At 42.2% G+C, this 18,498-nt stretch overlaps 1 protein-coding gene across 1 annotated transcript in view; it reads right to left on the reverse strand.

Annotated features, from left to right (window-relative positions):
* Positions 1–18,498, reverse strand: part of LOC103772420 (transcriptional activator GLI3-like) — a 187,193-nt gene that overhangs the window by 18,278 nt on the left and 150,417 nt on the right. Inside the window, 3 exon segments of the mRNA XM_008939750.1 lie at positions 14,943–15,083; positions 16,256–16,372; positions 17,801–18,017. Of these exon segments, the coding sequence (XP_008937998.1) occupies positions 14,943–15,083; positions 16,256–16,372; positions 17,801–18,017 (475 nt within the window).

Raw genomic sequence — 18,498 nt, forward strand, 5'->3', positions numbered from 1 at the left:
GGGCAACGTTACACAGCTCTCCCTTGATTTCCTGTGGAAGAGCATGCAGCCATAAAGCAACGAGCAGAAATTGCCTTTTATTTCCTACACCTGAGAAGTTAATAAATGAGTTTCTGCCAGAAGAACAGCATAAATGTTGTGGACATTAATCATTCCACTTTTACAGTGGTAGGAAAGATGCTTTGGTAACTCTCAGCTTTGTTTCTTCTCTGATGTTCTTTTCTGTAACTCTGTCTAAAATCAGGTGCCATTCCTTTCTGGAAGGTTGCATTCATGTATAACTAGCTGGGAGGTTAAAGGGTGAAGCTGGCATGTTACAGGAATTCCATCTTGCTTTACTCTTTTTTCAACAAATGTATGGAAATAATTTTTCAGTGTGTGCTGCTGTGATAACCGGGCCTTGCTTGTTCCTCCAGCATCGATTCTCTGTATTGCATTTGCCTTAGTTCAGGCAACGTATCACAGTTTCCATGTTTCGTGATGTTACCAAAAAAAAGAAAAAGGCTCCACCTACCTCTTTGACCACCTGAATCTGTGACCTGCCCAAGGACAGGGCTAACTGCAGCTGTGTGAGGGAGCTGCAGCAGAGAAGCAAAGGAACAGAAAGAGGAAACAATGAACCAGATGCTCCAAGTCGACAGTTCTCAGATGGAGATGCTTAGGTTATGTCTCTGCCCTCCCAGGATATGCCCTGCTCTCCTGAGAACAGCTGAAGCAGGGAAAGATGCAACAGGGTTACTGTGAGGATGACTAGGTTCTTGGTGCCTGCAGCCTAAACCAAGAGGCCCAAGACAGACTAGCACGAGGCGCAGAGGGAGAAAGAAGCCAGGTGAAGTGTTCACCAGTGATGAAGAATTAAAATTTGTCTCACTAGGTCAGGGCCAGGAGAAGAGACTGAACAAAGGCCATTAAGACCCACTGCTGACTAAGTGATGAACTGTGAAGTTGGCCTTGATGATGCAATGGCAACTGAAGGTTGTCTTCTCCCAAATCCTACACCCAAGCCCTGCACTGATGATCTTCCGCCTATTCTATCTGTTTTCTTTCCTTTTTTCTCTGTCACACACACAGGAAAGCTCTCCCCACAGGTTTTCTGAGAGCTGACTACAGGCAGGAGTGCTACAGCTTGAGATGCAGGAAGGACTCCTGCCTTCAGGAAAAAGCTCTATGGCATGACTGCAAGGAGGTGCAATGCTTGCTCCTGCCATAAGCTCACAAGAGATGAGATCCTCATTGCAAAGAGCTCCACATTCCCCACAAATCTGTCATGCATTCCTCTCTCATTCTAGTCAAAGCAGTAGTACACAAACAAGGGCAGAGTGTTTCCTACAGCTGGATGGGGAAGAGGGTAAAGACCAGCCTGAAATCAAACATCTGCCCCTCACTAGGTCTGAGATTACCAGTGAATGTTGCTTAGAAAATGCAGTCCGGTACTTTCTAGGAGTGACTGAACATAGAAGGAGGAAAAACCACCTGAGGCTCAACTTCAAAATTTTCTGCTTCATGATCTTTGCATTTAGGGATAAAAATTGATTTTACATGCAACTGCTACAGAATTTCCAGGAAAACCAAGTTAAAACCCATTAAAACTCCCTCACAGGCAGTACCCAACACGAGCAAAGGCTGGCTGACTTCTTTACAGACCTGAACTCACGTACAGCTGGGTACAATCTCTAACAAAAACATACGTGAAAAACACACCTTACCTTCAAAAAAGTTCCAACAAAACATGAGCAGCCCAGCTCTAAGTACTGCTACAGATGTTAGTTAAAAGCATACATTCTATCTCTAGATCTTTCTCACTGGCAAAAAAGGACCATAGAGGACTCCGGCCAGCACACTTCAGAAGGAAGTGATCATGAAGAGTCAATATGGTATTTAATCATATTTGCAAACAGTATGAAGAATGAAAACACCACCTTGATTTGGTAAGAAGCACACACAAGGCAGAAGAACTGAATACTTTGGATGTTTTCTCATATTGCTGCAGAATACAAAAATCTATAGGCCTAATTCCTGCCACCATGACTCACTTGACTTCAATGGAAATCAGACCTTCCATGTATATTAAACCCAAAATTAACTATTCTCCCTCCATTATTGTTTGGCTTTGATAAATCCTAGCTGAGATGTGCAGATGCAGGTTCTATGAGGTGCTCTGCTTGCATGGGCTCCTATGGCAGCCTGGAGCCTGTTAAATTTGACTGGGTCCACATGCACTGAGCTCTCTGCAGGAGTAGGGCTTTAGCAGCTCTTATAGCCAGTTACTGAGCTCTGGGTTCAAACCATGCTCAAAGTAATAATATTTTCCTTTAAAATAGGGTGTGTTCACAAGAAAAAAAAAAAAAAAACAGGAAGTTTTCTAATCTTTACATTCCACAGCAGAGCCCAGACTGCTGGAGCCAAGAAATAAATGCTCAACAGTAAAGATGCCTAGAGTAGAAAAAAAATGGAAGTAAAAAAGTACTCAGCAAAATATCCCAACAACTGGTGCACCGAACGAATATATAAAGCCAGAGCTGTTTTATAAAAACTGTATGGCTTTAATAACAAAAACCTGTTAAAATTTACACTGCCTTTCAGTTTGGAGATACATTGCAAGCAGGTTAGTACCAACAGGCTCTTTGAATTAAAATGCAACCATATATTCCAGCAGCTTTATATCATTTTATATTAGCAGAGACAAACTGCTTAATCCCATGAGGCAACTTATAAATCTCTGAAAGGCTATAGGCAAGATAGAATAAGGAAAAGCTAAAATGTACCATTTTAACAAGATTTTAAAGTCTTCCAAACTCCCAGATTGGTACAATGGGTCATCTATCTGTGCAGAAGGATTAGCAAAATACTTGATCCCTTACAAAAAAGTTAAATCATTGCCTTTTTTTACTGAAATCTTATGCTCCCAATGGGGCAAAATAGCAAAGTAAATGTCAGTCAGTTAAACGGGACCTGCTCTTCAGAGCGTACCGAACATATGGCCACTAACACTAAGCATGTAGACAGGGCTTGCTAAAAAATCAGCACTTACTTTAGTTCAACCTTGGATCTGGTTCTCTAAACCCATGCATTTTCTTTTGCTTTTAGTACTCTGTTAATGATTGCAGCATAGCTAACACCAATCCACTTAAAATGAAAGAAAAGATCCCTCAGCAGGATCTTCCTGTGTAAGTCAATCAGTAAGACTTTTTAATTTTTTTATGTGCTTTCTTACCAATATCTCTAAGAAATATTTCTAAATATTTCTAATTTCTGAGCTTCTGCACATGCAACAGTTTATTGCTCCTCTGAGACCCCTCTTGGCTTTTTTGCACTGGACGTGCATGTAGAACTTACCTTTCACATCCGTGCCAGGCTTGGTCAACCCTGTCACATCCTAGCAAAGCTCTCTGTCACGTGTTAGGAGTCAGTCACTAGCTGCTCCAGTGAGTGACAGCAGAGATACCTTCTTTCATCTTCCTACTGCCATGGGAAAGCATTTTCTATTTTCTCATATATACTATAGATAGTCCTAGGTTGTAGCTAGACTACACATATGTTGGAGCTGCTGGAATAAAAACTGTGCAGGGCCTCTTAATAGAACATGGGGGTATTACCTAACACTTAGAAGAGAGCCAAGGTCCATTTCTTTTTCTCCCCTATGTTCCATGCATTAACTTTAACTGACTAGCAGGGAACTTACAGGTGCTTCTGGTAACTGGAAACCAATCCCAATTATTCTAGTTTACCTCAGAGATTCACCTCTTCTCTTATATATTGTTGTGACCACCTGAATGTGATAGACTTGTGCTGGCAGTCAACCTCAGAAGCCTGCAGGAGTAAACCAAAGGGCAGTCCTGTATCTCTGTAACTCCCTCTCATCCAAAAACTATCAAAGCTGGAAGCTGGCGCCTCCAGAATGTGACACAAACCACACTTCTTTGTTCTGGCTTTTTTTACTAACCGTAAGTGTCGGAATCCCCTTGGCAATTAATTTCCTGGCTGGTAATCCCTTGGCTCTGATCCACACAGAGAAAGTGGCTGCACTGGAGGGAGGTGTGTAAGGCACGTGCTCCAGCTTTGCAAAATGAAGTGGTCTCTTGATTTAAATGACAGCAGCCAAGCCTGAAAACTTATTTGCCCTGCATAATGAAGTAAGCCAAGCTCACTGTTAAACACTCTTTTAAGATGAGTGTGATGTGGTAAACAGTCAAATACTGCAGGTAGGGTTTTCTTGGTTATCTGTAGTAGTATTAGAAAAAGTTTAGGCACAAGAAAGATAAACAAAAACTATCTTAGTGGTAGCAAGACACAGAAACTCACATGGTACAACAATTAGCACTTCTAGCAGTTTAAAGGATAAAGCCTTTATTTTACTGACTTTAAGAAAAATTACACTAATCAAAAAAAAAGAAAAAATCTCTGCATGCCCATAGTGTATACTACACTTCTATATTCTCAGCTCTTCTCCAGGGGTACTAAACTCCTGTAGTAATCCTGCCTAGTGCTAGTAACTGGCAAAGCAATCTACAGTGCACAGTCCAGAGCTAGCAGACAGGCTGACAGATGGCCAGTTTTGACATATATAGATAGATAGATATAGACTGAGGTCTTCTGAGACAAAGGGACAGAGAAACTGTGTGGGTGTAATGCCTGTAAGTGAACAGACTGAAAAACATTTTGACTAAGTTTCCTTTAGCTTTAGACAAAGGCTCTCACAGAAGGAAGAAGGTTGGTACCGTGCTCACATGTGCTGTGAAGAGTGTGATACTATCTTTTTAATTAACTCAGCCTATAGTGATCCAGTTTTAACTGAAGTGCTCCAATTCTGGATTCCTCAAATATGGAAGCATCAGAGCTAAATAAATACAGGAAAGCCACTTGTCCTTTACACTCCAGAATGCTAACATCCCCTCCCACCCAAACCACACTGGATCTCTCTGGATGCATCCCGCTTCCACTGTCCTGACATGGGGGGCCCACCCACGGGCACGCCTTAAACAAGGAGCATAAATAAAACCAGTGCTAAGGGAATAACAGAAGGAAAAAAGGACAGTGAGTATTCTTCCTACAGTGGGATGGGGAAGAGGGACAGTGAGCATTTTAGGTACAAATACCTGTGGAGCAAGCTCTTGTCCTGTCTGAAAAAGATCCCCGAACTCAAGGGGGGTGCCCTTACCTGGCAGAAATCACTGCTGGGGGAATGTGCTAAATAGAAGCAAAGGATGGACATAGCTGTGTTGTGCTTTCCTCTGAAAATTTAGTGAGTGCCTACCTGCTGCTGTGCTGCTGCTGTTCTTTCTTTTAGTGCTTTCTTGACACATGTAGGAGAGGATAAAAGCCTAATGGGTGCGAGTGTCAGCACAATATAAATTACTGCAAGGAAAAACTTGATGCATGGCTTGGGATCTGAAAGAGGAATGTCCACCATTGTTTGTGATTATGGATCACATCACAATCTAATAGCAATTTTTATTTAATCAATAATTTCCATGCTGAACAGACAGCCCTGTTACAGAGAATCGACAAGCAGCTACTGATAGCGACAAGGCTTGTTATTAATCTCTACCCTGCCAACATATCAACCAAACTACTGTAAAAAAGCACTATCAAGATGGATTTAGAAGTAGGTCTGTCTTTCTTTCTTTCTTTCTTTCTTTCTTTCTTTCTTTCTTTCTTTCTTTCTTTCTTTCTTTCTTTCTTTCTTTCCTTCTTTTTCCTTCTATTTCTTCTAACCCTCTCTTTCTTTCTTTCTTTTTTTCTCCCTTTCTTCCTTTGCCTTTCTATTTTAGCTACACAGCCCCATTACCCTTCTCCCTTCCCAGGTACGTAATGTTTCATAGACTACATATTCTAAGTTTATTTGAAAAACCTGAGGCTTGAATCACACAAAAAGGCAATTCATATTAAGCAATTTCACAAATCAGTGGGACCTAGCCCAGTGCTCAGTGTTAGCCATTATAGGCTAATAAATCATACTTTCTCTTTGAGATGTCAATCGCCAAAGTGCTTTGTAAAAATGTTGGCATCTGTAATTCAGCGAAGCCTTTTCATCTTGAAATAAGATGCTCCAGACTGATAACAAGAATAATCCTCTCTTGATCAAAAAAAAAAATCTGCATTTTACCAATTAAAGCTGCTGCCAGAAGCCAAACGGAGCAGCACTGAGACTCCACTGTAGTTTATCTCTGCTAAACACAAGGAGGGATACAGTTAGAGCTTTGTTTCATTTTCAGCTTGACTACTTTATCTCTGGGAGAACTGCAGCATCTCAGCCCTGCGATACACGTAAGAATGGTATAGGGAGACCTCATACCTATAGTGCAAGCCACCAGAGGACCCACTCCTGACAAAACCACCACCCATTCATTTTATAGATTAGGCACCCGACACCTTGAAGAAAAGTCACGCTCACACAAAAGTTTAAGCACTGGGAAACACTGTATTGCTTCACCATGATAAAAGGCTCATCTACCTTTTTTCCACCTCCTTTCTATTAAGAGGTTACATAAACAAAAAGATCCTGCAAAAATGAATCCATGCAGCCCAGGCCTCCCAAGAACAAATGCAGAAGCTGCACTCATGCCTGTACTCAGCCTGCCTGTCCCTGCCTCAGCTTGTGCACACTGATGGGCTGCTGCTGTCTGAGAGAAAGCACAGCACATGCAGCAGCAGGGCCAGCATGCAGGTTTGTGCTAGCCCAGGCACTGGGTTTTAATGGGCAAACCTTCTGGGCAGAATATGAGCAGCTATGAGTGAGAACGTGGCACCTGTGACAAAGATAGGAAGACAGGCTGCACCAGGGACACAATCCCATTCATGGGGAGATGACAAAAGCAGTGCAGACACATCACACTAAACAGGGGACTCCAGAAGGTTTGAAGCAGATCTTTCTCTGGGTCACTGTAATAACACAGGCTACATAACACCAAATCACTTAGAAGTAGCAAGGAAGGAAAAAGCTGCACAGAAGCCACAGCTCTGTCCAGGGATATTTGCTCTGTCCTGGCCTCCTAGTCAGGACTGAAAGGTACTTGGAGTCGATGCACAAGCCCAACCTTCCCTGCAGCTCAGAGGCAGTAAAAAAAAAATTCCCTTGTCTCTCTTCTCCATTATATACCAACAAGAGACAGGAGTCAAAGAGCTAACTCAGTTGGGACTTGGCTGGCAACTTCTTATCCTACACTTATCCCCAAAACTAGCGGTCACCTATGACTAACCTGGAAGAGTTCACTAGCTGAACTCTCAGGCAAAAGAAACACTTCAAATAAGTATATATATCCCCAAGCAGCCTAAACAGTGCTTTGTGATCACAAGTGCAGACTGAGGCCAGACCCTGCTCCCTGCCATGCACAGCCCTTCCACTCAAGTGCCCACTTGTTAGGTGCTCGATCTGAATGGCTGGAGTAACTGCTTGGGGCACACACAGGAGGAGCTCTGCTCATCCCTACCCACAGCAGTGAAAATGAAGGGCTATTTAAATGACATGTCATAGTTAGCAACTCCTTTCAGTGACACCAACTCAAAGACAACGACTTTGGCAACTTATATGAACAGCAGCCACAGCAGCTGCAGACCAACAAGTTTTCCTAATGCTAGAAAAGAAATGCTAATTACAGAGGAATTAAAATTTAAAAATGATTACATTTCTCTCTCTAAATCCCCTCTTAATACTTCACAGATTAGGGTGGATTTATTTTTTTGTAAACCTTTCTCTATCAAAAAAAAAAAAGAAATCCCCACTTTGGTTTTTTTTCCCCCTTCTCCTCTGTGATTCATCAAGAGCCAGATTCTAGGTAGGGAACTGCTGACGTGCTCGTGTGGTGGGGTGCTGAAGAGGACCTCAGCCAAAGCACAGCTGGCCTTTGGGTGGACCCCAGAGTGCATCAGATCTCTTCAGGAGGCAGCAGTGCTGACTTCTAACACTGCTGGAAGGCAGAGAGCATCACGGTGGCTGTGCTGGGAAGGCAAACAGGGGCTGTGCCAGACCCTGAGGGCTCCGGAGGCTACAGAACAGCAGTGAGGTCCATCTGTGGGTACTTAACCTTAAAACCCAACAGCACTTACATGGTTACCTTTGATGGGGGTTTAAAGACTTGCTTCATTTAAATAACTCTGTGTTAGGCACCCATACAGAAACTGAGAATGAACATGCACTTAGGGACACAGATCTTCTTACTAGCTTTCCTGTGCCATGTAATGACCTGCTGGCTTATAAACAATGCTACCATTCTGGCACAGTTCAAACTATGGGTCCAGCAGCCTATAATCACAGTATAACCACAATAAGGTGGTGCCTTAATTATATCTCAGTCTTTAAACAGGCAGTGAGAAAGAGATTTTAAAATCTAAAAACTTCTGGACTCATGTTTCTCCTGATTATTTGCTATAATTTCTACTCCTTCTCTCCCCTTCCCCTTGTTCTTTCACAGCTACAAAGGTCAAATATACTGAAAGGTTGCACAAACTGGAAAAAAAACTTTCTATGGCACTTGCTTGCCTCTGAAACAAGTCCCTGCCTTCTCCACATTGTCCCAACCTTCTGCCCAAGCCCGGGGTTGTCTCACTTGAGGAATAATTTCTTTTGCCCACAGCACTGCTTCTCCAAATATGGATTAGGGTCCAAACCCCAGTGAGTAAAAAATGGAGTAAGACAAAATAGAATAAAACCTCCAACAAAAACCCCTTTGCTGTTGCATGTAAAACATTCTCCTTTTGTCAGGAAAAAAATGATGACTATAATGGATTTCATGTTCTTATCTATTCCTTACTCTTTTCAATTTAAAGGAAACATTTCTGAACCTTTCAGGGCAGTAGCTGTCACTGCCACGCACAATGAGCCTGTGAAGGGACTCCAGCCTCTCTGTGTTACTGCATTAGAGCCAAAGAAAACTGAAAATGCACTGAAATCTGTCTCTGCAAAGAAGAATTAAAAATTAAAATAAACCCTTGCATGTATTTGGACATACATGCAAACTGAGCTGTGGAATTACACCCCTTTGGGATTGTGAAGGGACTTGCTTCACACAGCTGGGAGTGCACACACAGAAGACAATCTGCCTTTGGGGGCAGCTGTGTGTAGCTGCCCCTTTCAGGAGCAGTGCCTAGGAGTAGCACCTCTGGCAGCTCGGGGCTGTCTGCTCCCAGGGCAGCTTCTCCTCCTGCAAGCCGTGGGCAAAGTGGGACTCGGGGTCACTCACAGCTCTGCCACAAAGCTGTTACTAAGGGGAACTGCTCTCATGTCTTATTCTCCAATTGCAGCTGGACATTTTTTTTGGAGAAGAAAGGTGAAGCTCTTCCCAGTCCTCACCTACCACTCTCCTACAGGGGAGGAGCTGAGGAAGAAGCCACAGGCCAAAGGCAGCATGGTAGCAGAGGAAGTGGGACTTTCAGACTCTGAGTATCTATACTTCTGGACATCCAAAATGACCTGCTCCAAAGAGGTGCAGTCCTTCAGAGAGTGGTGTTCTCCTTGCCTCCCACTCAGATGCACAGTTCTTAAGTGTTCTGAGGGGCACATCAGCTACTGAAATCCTGAATGGAAGCCACTGCTGTCAGTTTGGGGCTTTTTGATCTCATCTAATCAAACGTTACAGCAATAAGAGAATTTTATTGCTGTACAATTAAGGAGAAAACACTAACAAAAAATAGCTCTACAGTTCTTCAAGCATGTTTTTGAATAAAAAATAATTATCATCAAGGCTACACAGCAAGGGGGAAGAGAAATAGGCAGCACTGCATTTTTCTGATTGCCATTGTATTAATATTTAACAATAACTTCAGTCATTTCCTTGAAGGATAATTTTCTTAAACAAACTTTTATCTTTAGTGTCTAATCCTTTTGCAGTATTTTATTCTTCAACTGATTTCTGGGGGAAAAAAAAGACAAACTGCAACAAAAAGCAGACTCATAAAAATATACAATATCTTATTAGCTTCTGGGCGCTTGAGTGCATTTATCACATATTTAAAACAAACTTGAGCTCAGCTAAGCCCAATTATAATATCTCGCTGGGCAGAGAAATTAATTAAACAGCTGAATGATAAAGACCCCAGCAGCAAACTGAGGCTTTAAAATAAATATGACTTTTTTTTTTTAAGAAAAAGGAAAAGAAAGAAATCTGTAACACACATGTTCAAAGAGTGGTGTAAGCCATCCTTCCAGGAGTGCAATGCACTGTAAATAAAACTACCTGCCAGGTGAGCGTGGTGCTGCCTCTGCCAGGGCCCTCCAACTTTGTGATCTGCTAACGTGCAACGCACGCACCCCTTCTGCACCAGCTTCAAAGAACCCTGGGATCCCAGCAGTGCAGCTCAGCGACTGAACCAGAACAAGGGCAGAACTTGTCAGGATTTAAGAGCTTTCAGCAAAACCCTTCAATTGCAGCCGGCACCCTATTCCATAGAAGGATATCAATTATAGATAGTGACTTGCTTTAGCAGGGCAGTCGGTCCTGTCAGACGCTAGATAGACAACCATGAAGAATCATGAATCTTTCTATTAACTGTAAGAGAAGGGGAGGGGGGGAAGGATGGATAGGTGCTATAAATAAGGCAGAGCATCTGAATGGTTTAACACCTTGCCTTTTGGTGTATGTATCATGAAAATTTAACCACGTTGAATTCTAAGTGGCATGTATCACTTGAAAATAAGAGCTGCTGCACCAGAACCATTTTGGTGTCTAACTCTTCTAGGTGGGTCAGTAATGATTCTTTTATGTAGCTTTTCAGCTATTTATTCATAGCAGCCCAGGTTCTGTTCATAAATTCAGTCAGAAAACATTGTCTCTTGGGACCTAAGCACACTTTCACTAGTGCCCACATTTTACACTAATAATAGCAGGATTTTGCTATAGAAAGTAATGCAGAAAAATGCTATCAAATGCAGACTATTCTGCCCAAGACTGCAATTTCTGCTCTAAAGCTGTGCCACATACTCAGACAGTTTATGTTTGTGTTTACCATTTCATACATGCTACATCATACACCACTTTGTAATGCAGATACTGCTAGAATCTGCTCACCTACAATAGACTTCAAAGTAAATTGTGTCCTGTAACTCCCCAAAAGATAATGCAGCTATCCTCATGTGACAGAAAGACCAGAATATACACAAATTCATATTTACCTCTTTTGAAGCACATGCATACATGTTTGTGTGTACACCCTACACATGATGGGAGCAGTGACATCTATAATGTGAACTCTGTGCACTGTGGAAAGGCTCTCCTGAGCTCTGCTCAACCTGGCGTGACCAGAATTCACACTGAGGTTCCTAACCCTTCAGGGAACAAAGCAAACAGCTAGAAACATACTTCATCTATTCCCTAAACACTGCAGCTCCTCTAAAATTCCAGTGCTTTGGGATGCAAGGCTTGGATAACAGTCTGTTCTGTGTCATTGGACATTGTAGAGTCTTTTATTTTATGATGTATGGCTACAAACAGTAGCTTTATTCCCCTGGGGAAAAAAAAAAACAAACAAACCTTGCATTCATTAAAAGACTTACTGCTAGCCCATGTAGATCCCAAAAATTTAGTCTGATCAGGATTTACGAGAATGCTTCTTAGGTCTTTTTTCTGAAACTCTGTATAAATTTCCTCTTCCCAGCTGAACTTCCAAAGCCCAGGGAACTGGTTTAAAGAGTGAAAGAATACTCTGCTTCCAAATCAAATATACAAACGCATTTTCCTTTCTACTGAATATATGCTACCTACAATGTACTCAATGAAGTGGGTGGTGGGGAAGGGCTTTCTTGCAGACCCTTCTGACTGTCTACATAGCTCACTCCTGGCTTCATGATATAGTTCATTTGACTACCCATAGTATGGTTAAGTAGGTGTGTGTACACAATATGGTGCAGTATCACACGTGTATGACGTTGTATCACATCCACCCAACTTCTAAACATGTGACTGTAGCTCCCTGCCCATGCTAATCATCCTTTCTGAATGTCAGGAAATATAGGGAAGCCAGAAGATGTTATCTGGATGAGTCTTGCTAGGGCAATTTAAGCCTTTATTGCCTTTACCTATGCCAGTTGCCCCTGCCTTGATAATTACCACCCCACAGTAGCATCAACAAAAGAAGATGATTATCTCTGTTTTTTTCATGTCTCAGATGGCAGTCCAGCATACTACTCCAAGCCAGGAGAGGCAACGTGGCAGGGTCCTGCTGTGAGAGCTGAAGGTTAATAGTGTGATCCTAGCTACAGTCCTACCCGTACACAAGCTGGTTCAGGTACCTCCACACAGCATCCAACTGGCTGATGTGCATGGCCACGGAGCTGCAGGGTGAAAGTCTGACACCCATACCAGAGCCACCCCTCCTCCTGCATCTGAGCAGTGTTTAGCCCCACGGGACGCTGGGCTCGATCCAGCTGCTACTGCAGTGCAAATATTACTGAGTAAAGGGTGTCCTCACGCCACTGAGACACATAATCTGTCTGTGCCTAGTTCAGATGCACACACCAAGTCAGGAACTCACCCACTGCAGACACTGAGGCAAGCACAGCTATGGCAAAGTGTATCTACTCAGATTTAGCCACCTGTACCTGGGTAGGAAGCATACATAAGCCAGCTCAGTGGGGAGATTTTCAAGGACTGAACTGCTTCTCAAGGACTGAACACTATCTGCTGGAGTCACACACCTAAGCAAAACCAGAACTGCCCTCCTGTGAAGCCCTGCCTAGACTTGGACCTCATTTCCAAGTTCCTGCAGGTGTACATCAGAGGGCTGCAGCAATCAAGGGCAGACAAAGTGTGGCAGAGACAGGCCGGGATGAAGAGTCAGACTTTCAAATAGAGTTAGATGGCTAAAGCTCTTTGCAATTCTGGACAGAAATAACTCACTCAAGTCCCCACAGCAGGGCTCTGTCGGGGCAGCAAAAGAAATGACAAAGCTGGGCCCCATCACTGAGCCACGCAGACTCTTACAGAGTCACTTGTGCTCTTGAATGTGATGGCTGCAATGATGATTTTACTGTCTTAGGGTACTGAAGCTGGACTTGCACCTCACAATCTTAATGCCATCATAACATATCTGGATCTGAAGCCCTGCCAAAAAACCCTCCTTGTATCATAGAAATATTTTTATATCCCTATTTTATGTCTAGGGAAACTCATTTCAGATGTTGCCATTGTGCAGAAACACAAGGAACACATTTTTTTTTCCAGAGGATTTTAGCTGTTGATCCTTATAATACAGTCAGATTCACTATTAAAAAAAAAGCAACACCAGAAACAACAAATGCATTTTAAAGAAAAAGCAAACCAACCAAACAACCACACTGTCAATTTAATTCACCTTAAACTACAAAACATTAGCTATTAGCTAACAGGCACAGTGGAATTCAATTAAATTTTATGTCTGAAACGTCAAAAAATCTTCTTGCTTTTTTTTCATTACCAAGGGCACCTTTATTCTGAATTTCTCTTTTATTTCCTATATTTTCATGTAAATTACTTATCATCAGCACTGGGATTATTTGTGAATATTAAGAAAGGTTTGCCAGGCATCATAAAGCTTCAGCCTTACAGTTATTAGGAGATATAAAGGCCGTGCCTGTGCAGAGCCCCACATGCTGTCAGTTGGTCTGTCTGCACAGAATCAACTGCAAGAAGGACACTTGACCTTTTAAATGTGTCCAACCCTTTGCAGCAGCCATCCATTCCCAAAAAGATATTGTGACAGCAAGAGTCCCTCCTCACATTTAATTTTGGCCTATTAAAGTGTTACAAAATTATTTGTGCAAAACGTGCCCAAAGAATTCTTTAAAAATGTCACATTTTTGCCACTATTTTCGTTTTGGATTGTCTTTAGTTTATTATTATTGTACTTATTGATACTACTATTACCTAATCATAACAAAACCATGAAAATACATCCTGATGAATAACTGCAACACTCAGAAGGCTCTCACACTCCAGCAAGTGAAAGCTGGTATTGCTTTTCTAAAGTCAGCTTTGTAGCATCAGTTTACCATTCTCCATAGTCTTTGGAAAAATATGGTGGGGGGGTTGTTATTTATTTTGGGTGGAAAAGTACATTTTTCAACAAGCTGTTTCAGCAGTACTGGCCACATTTTGCAAAAGTTTTTGCATGATCTCCAGGCAAGTATTGATAAATTTTCTATAATAAATAGGATTCTGACACACTGACTGTTCACTGAAGATGTTCCCCTCTAATTTGTACCAGCAATTCCTTTCTTTTCAGAGTATTTGATATGTTCTGTGATGCTGGCAAATAGGGAGGTGCTGCTAGCGAAGGAGGATGGAAATGTGGTACTGTACTTGCCAGATTATATTCTAGACTTTGATTGTTCATTTTCTAGCTTATTATACAAAAAAAAAAAAAAAAAAACAGTAAAAAATTATTTATTTTGGAGAGGTGGTAGAGAAGAAAAAAACTAAGGCAGATGAGACTAATATTTGATATATCATATGAAAGACCATAGGGCTAGTTTTTGCTAAAAAGACTTAAACGACTCAGTCTGCAGGTATTTAGCCAAAGAACCCCCTCTGGTTTATACCCAACAGTAAATTGATACCAAAACCCTCCTTAGGGAAGGGGAAGAATTCCCCTCACCCATTTCTACTGTTACGGTCACGTTAGGGAGAAAAAATCAAACTTGGCTAAAGGTTAATAATAATTCATGTCCAGCTTACTATTACTCAATAACTATCAAAGTCTCTAACTCAAAATAGCGTTTGCTGGCTTACAGGATCAGAGCCATTACAATCTCTATTGAAGACTTTATTGAATTTTACACTAAGCTTTAGCTGACTGAACAGGTCAAGCACTGTGGCTCCGAGTTTTCTTTATTCTCAGAAACTCATAAACCTCTCTCCAGTTTGCAGCGCTGTTAGCTAAGAAACTTGACTCAGCACAGGGTCAGAGAACCCGACCCCCATGAAAAAGGTCACGTCGTTTTAAAACCCAGTTCCTGAATACCATTAACTTACATGCACGAGCTGCTCCTGCGTGTCAAACTCCCGGGAACAGCCTTCCCAGTGGCAGTTGGTCTCATAGACCACTTCAGGCTCCTGTTTGCTTTCATCTTTGTCCCCTTCCTCTTTTACCAGGGTCATTCCTTCTGGTTGTTCCTGGAGAGAGGAAAAAAAAAAAACAGGTGAGAAGAGAGGGAATTCTGAAACTGAGGAGGAAGAAAAGTGAATTACTTCAGCACTAGAAGAAAGATGATGAGGGTGTGGGGAGCTTATTTTATTCTTAGTTCACTATGCTACTCTGTTCTACAGAACATAGAAGCCCAAACCAGGCATGGTAATCCAGAAGCCAGCTGCAGACCATACAAGTAAAACAAATTTTTACATTTTACAGAAATTTTTACAAAATTTTATAGAAGTGCTCACTGCAGGGAATTTATAAAACAAATCTGCTTCCATTTCCATTAAAAGCAAATCATAAAGGCTTAGCTTCCATATATTCCCTTCCTTACATATAAGTAGCTTGTTATTTGTGCACTTGCCCCTTGTTGCCCTTAGTGGCACCACCAGTGAAAATGGCACTAAAGTTGAATTAACTGGAATTTGACTTTAGTACTAAGGTTAGACACAAACTGGATCACCAGTAATCCAAACTGTGTTTTCACTGTTAATCCACTGACAGTTCTGCACACTACAACCTTTCCAAAAGCAGACCAGCAATTTTCAGACTCCTCATTAATCTGTTCTGGCTTATCATGTGTGCATGAAAGGGATGAGTGGGGGGGAAGAGAGTATTTAATTTTGGTTTTTGGCTTTCCGCTTTCAGTTCCTCAAGGTGCCTCTTTCTCCCCAGCTTGTTATTTGCTTAGGGTAAAAGTCAGATGTTAGTGTAAACATTTGGTTCAGATTATTTTTCCATTTCAAACCTGAAGGATTTAGACAGACATCTGCTTTGCTTTCATGGATTCACTCACAAGATCAAGGCTCTGATTCACGTCTCCCCTGAGTCACTGTAACTCGGGAGTCGCTCTGCTAAAACCAGTGGCATTAACTGGTATAGAAAGTACAGCAAATGAGACTGGAGCCCAATGCTGAGGCAGACCTGAATGTCTTGTTTGCTTTTCCATTCTCCTCCCTCTCTGCCCTCATTCTGCAGCAGCCCCTGTGCCCCAGCAGCCCCTCACTGCCCACATTTAACCCCTGCTGCTGTGGGCTGAGGTCGCCAAGGGTCGTTCAAGTGCAGGAAACCTGCACACACGTGCTAGAGGCAAGGTGGACCTTCCCTCTGGCAGCACCACAAAGGGTTTGTGGGTGTCCCCCAACTGCCATACCTGCACACTTCCTGCTCCCGGGCTGGGGAGCTCCTCGTCAGGCTTTATCTTGGAGCGCTTGTTGTGCATGGGATCTCCAGTGCTGCTCACTGCAGACTCGCTCGTGGGTTTATTCTGCTGCAGGCAGGGGTTGGTTTTTTTATTTTCCCCAAAAGAAGACAGAATTAGACTGTGATAAATACATAGCTCCAAACAAAAACACGCAGCATCTGCTGAGCAACTTTATTTGGAGAAGCTACACTGTTAATTACATTGGATAAACAATTATATTGTGCTTCAATTACACAGCATTAGCTTATGGAAGAGCTGCATCACTCAACCTTGTAATGGAGCAGGGAGGGAATGTATCCATGCATCCTTACTACAAACCAACACTCTTTTTGTCAGGCCAGGGTAGGAAGAATTTGATTTTCCACATAATGATGACTTCAGAAAGACAACTGTGAAAAGCAAAATCACTGCGTGCTCATTCAAATAAATATAAGAGATAGATTTATTTCTTCAGACTTGGAGGAAAGGTTTTGCACTTAACATCTGCACTCAAGATCTCAGCTCTTTTTACAGCATTTCCTATTAGAATGGTGGACAGGAAGAAAAACCTAACACTAATGTGAGGCAGCCAAAAAATCCTAGATGAAGTCCTGGATTCTCCTGAGTCAATAGCAAAACTACTGCTGACATAAACAGGCCAGAATCTTTCTTGCTGTGCTACACTGAACACTGTTATCTATGCCTGCAAATGGATCTTGTAGGAATCCAGAGATCTTTTAGAGATACCTGAACTTGCATGGACCCCACAAAAAATCAATATGCTTCTTACAGCAGCATGTTCTGCTTCTACATTTATAAAAGCTAGCCAGGAGATAAACAGCTCCCAGACTGATAAATAACCTATCCCAGGTCATCTGGAAAGAAACAGCACTAGTTAATAACAGGCAAACCACAAACTGCGATAAACTCCACATTATGGGCCTGATTCACTGCTACACATCCCCACCTTTTGAGAAAACACCTTGGTTTACTGAAATGATTCATTCAAACTCACCCAGTCCAACTGTGCACAAATCAGAGACAGAGACCCTTCAAACCTCTGCGCTATCTTTGAGCTCCTCTGCTCCTCACAGCCTGGGTTACTCACACTTGTGTCAGGAGGGCAGAACACAACTCTGTACGTTACAGTCAGCCTGGCTGGGGGGTGAAGCTCCTGATCTTTACAGTGGTGGTGTTCTGATGTGTTTCCCCCCTTTTTCTCACTCCCCACCTCTATTAACCTCCTGTGTAAGATCTGGGAGAGACAGTTTGGCATGAGAAGCTGCTGCAGCACAGTGAAATATTTATGAGGACTAAAAAGCACGCTACCAATCAGGAACCATGCATACACTCCTGTGATTTATAATAAAGGGACTGCAAATGCTGTAGCTGCAAGAAAACTGTTATCGAAGGGTCTCGGTGACAGTGGTGATTAATTGCCATCGAGACAATGTCATTTCATTTATTTCACTTCTAAATTAATGGGGTCCAAAGGTTTCTTTTGTTGTCTCTCACCTGTGTGGACTCGGAAGGTCCAGAGCTGACCTGGACAGGGTTCAGGACACTGGGGATGCCAGGGATAGGTCTCTGGGTAGGAAAAGTTGGAGCAGGATGGATGAGTGGAGGGCTGTGTCCAAAGGCTGAGCCTAGGGTTTGCTGACGACTTATGATTTGCTGATGCATTTGCTGGAGGGATACTGGTGTAGGAGGGTATGTGAAACTCAGAGCAGGGCTGAATTTGGGAAAAAAAGCAGGGAAGAGGTAGGAAAAAGTTGAGGGTCATTACAGTATGGAACCATACAGATTAGACCATTAAAATATATTTGATACATTTAAATAAATTGATGTCAGGTCCTTCCCCCCACCACCCCCCCTGGTTGTTCTTCATTCCCCAAAGGATGATAAATCCGGCTTTTAAATCCAGAGTTGGCCTGGATTTAACTAGTGAGTGCAAAAATGATCCTGTAACAAAACATAACATTTTTTTTTAACATTTACTAGGAAAACACAGAAAGCTGACCAAAATAAAGTTCAGAAAACCTGAAATAGAAGGCAAGCCGTTCAATAACAGCTATTTATTGCAATAACAAACTTTAGATAAAGAAAAAGAATGGGTGCCTAGATGCTTTATAGTACTTTTATTGATAATGCAGTTCCCCTGTGTTCACGTGTATGAAGCAGTTCCTTTAATCTTGGCTCATGCTACACTCTTT

The sequence above is a fragment of the Merops nubicus genome, unplaced genomic scaffold (assembly GCF_000691845.1).
Source record: "Merops nubicus isolate BGI_N331 unplaced genomic scaffold, ASM69184v1 scaffold20794, whole genome shotgun sequence".
Lineage (NCBI taxonomy): Eukaryota > Metazoa > Chordata > Aves > Coraciiformes > Meropidae > Merops > Merops nubicus.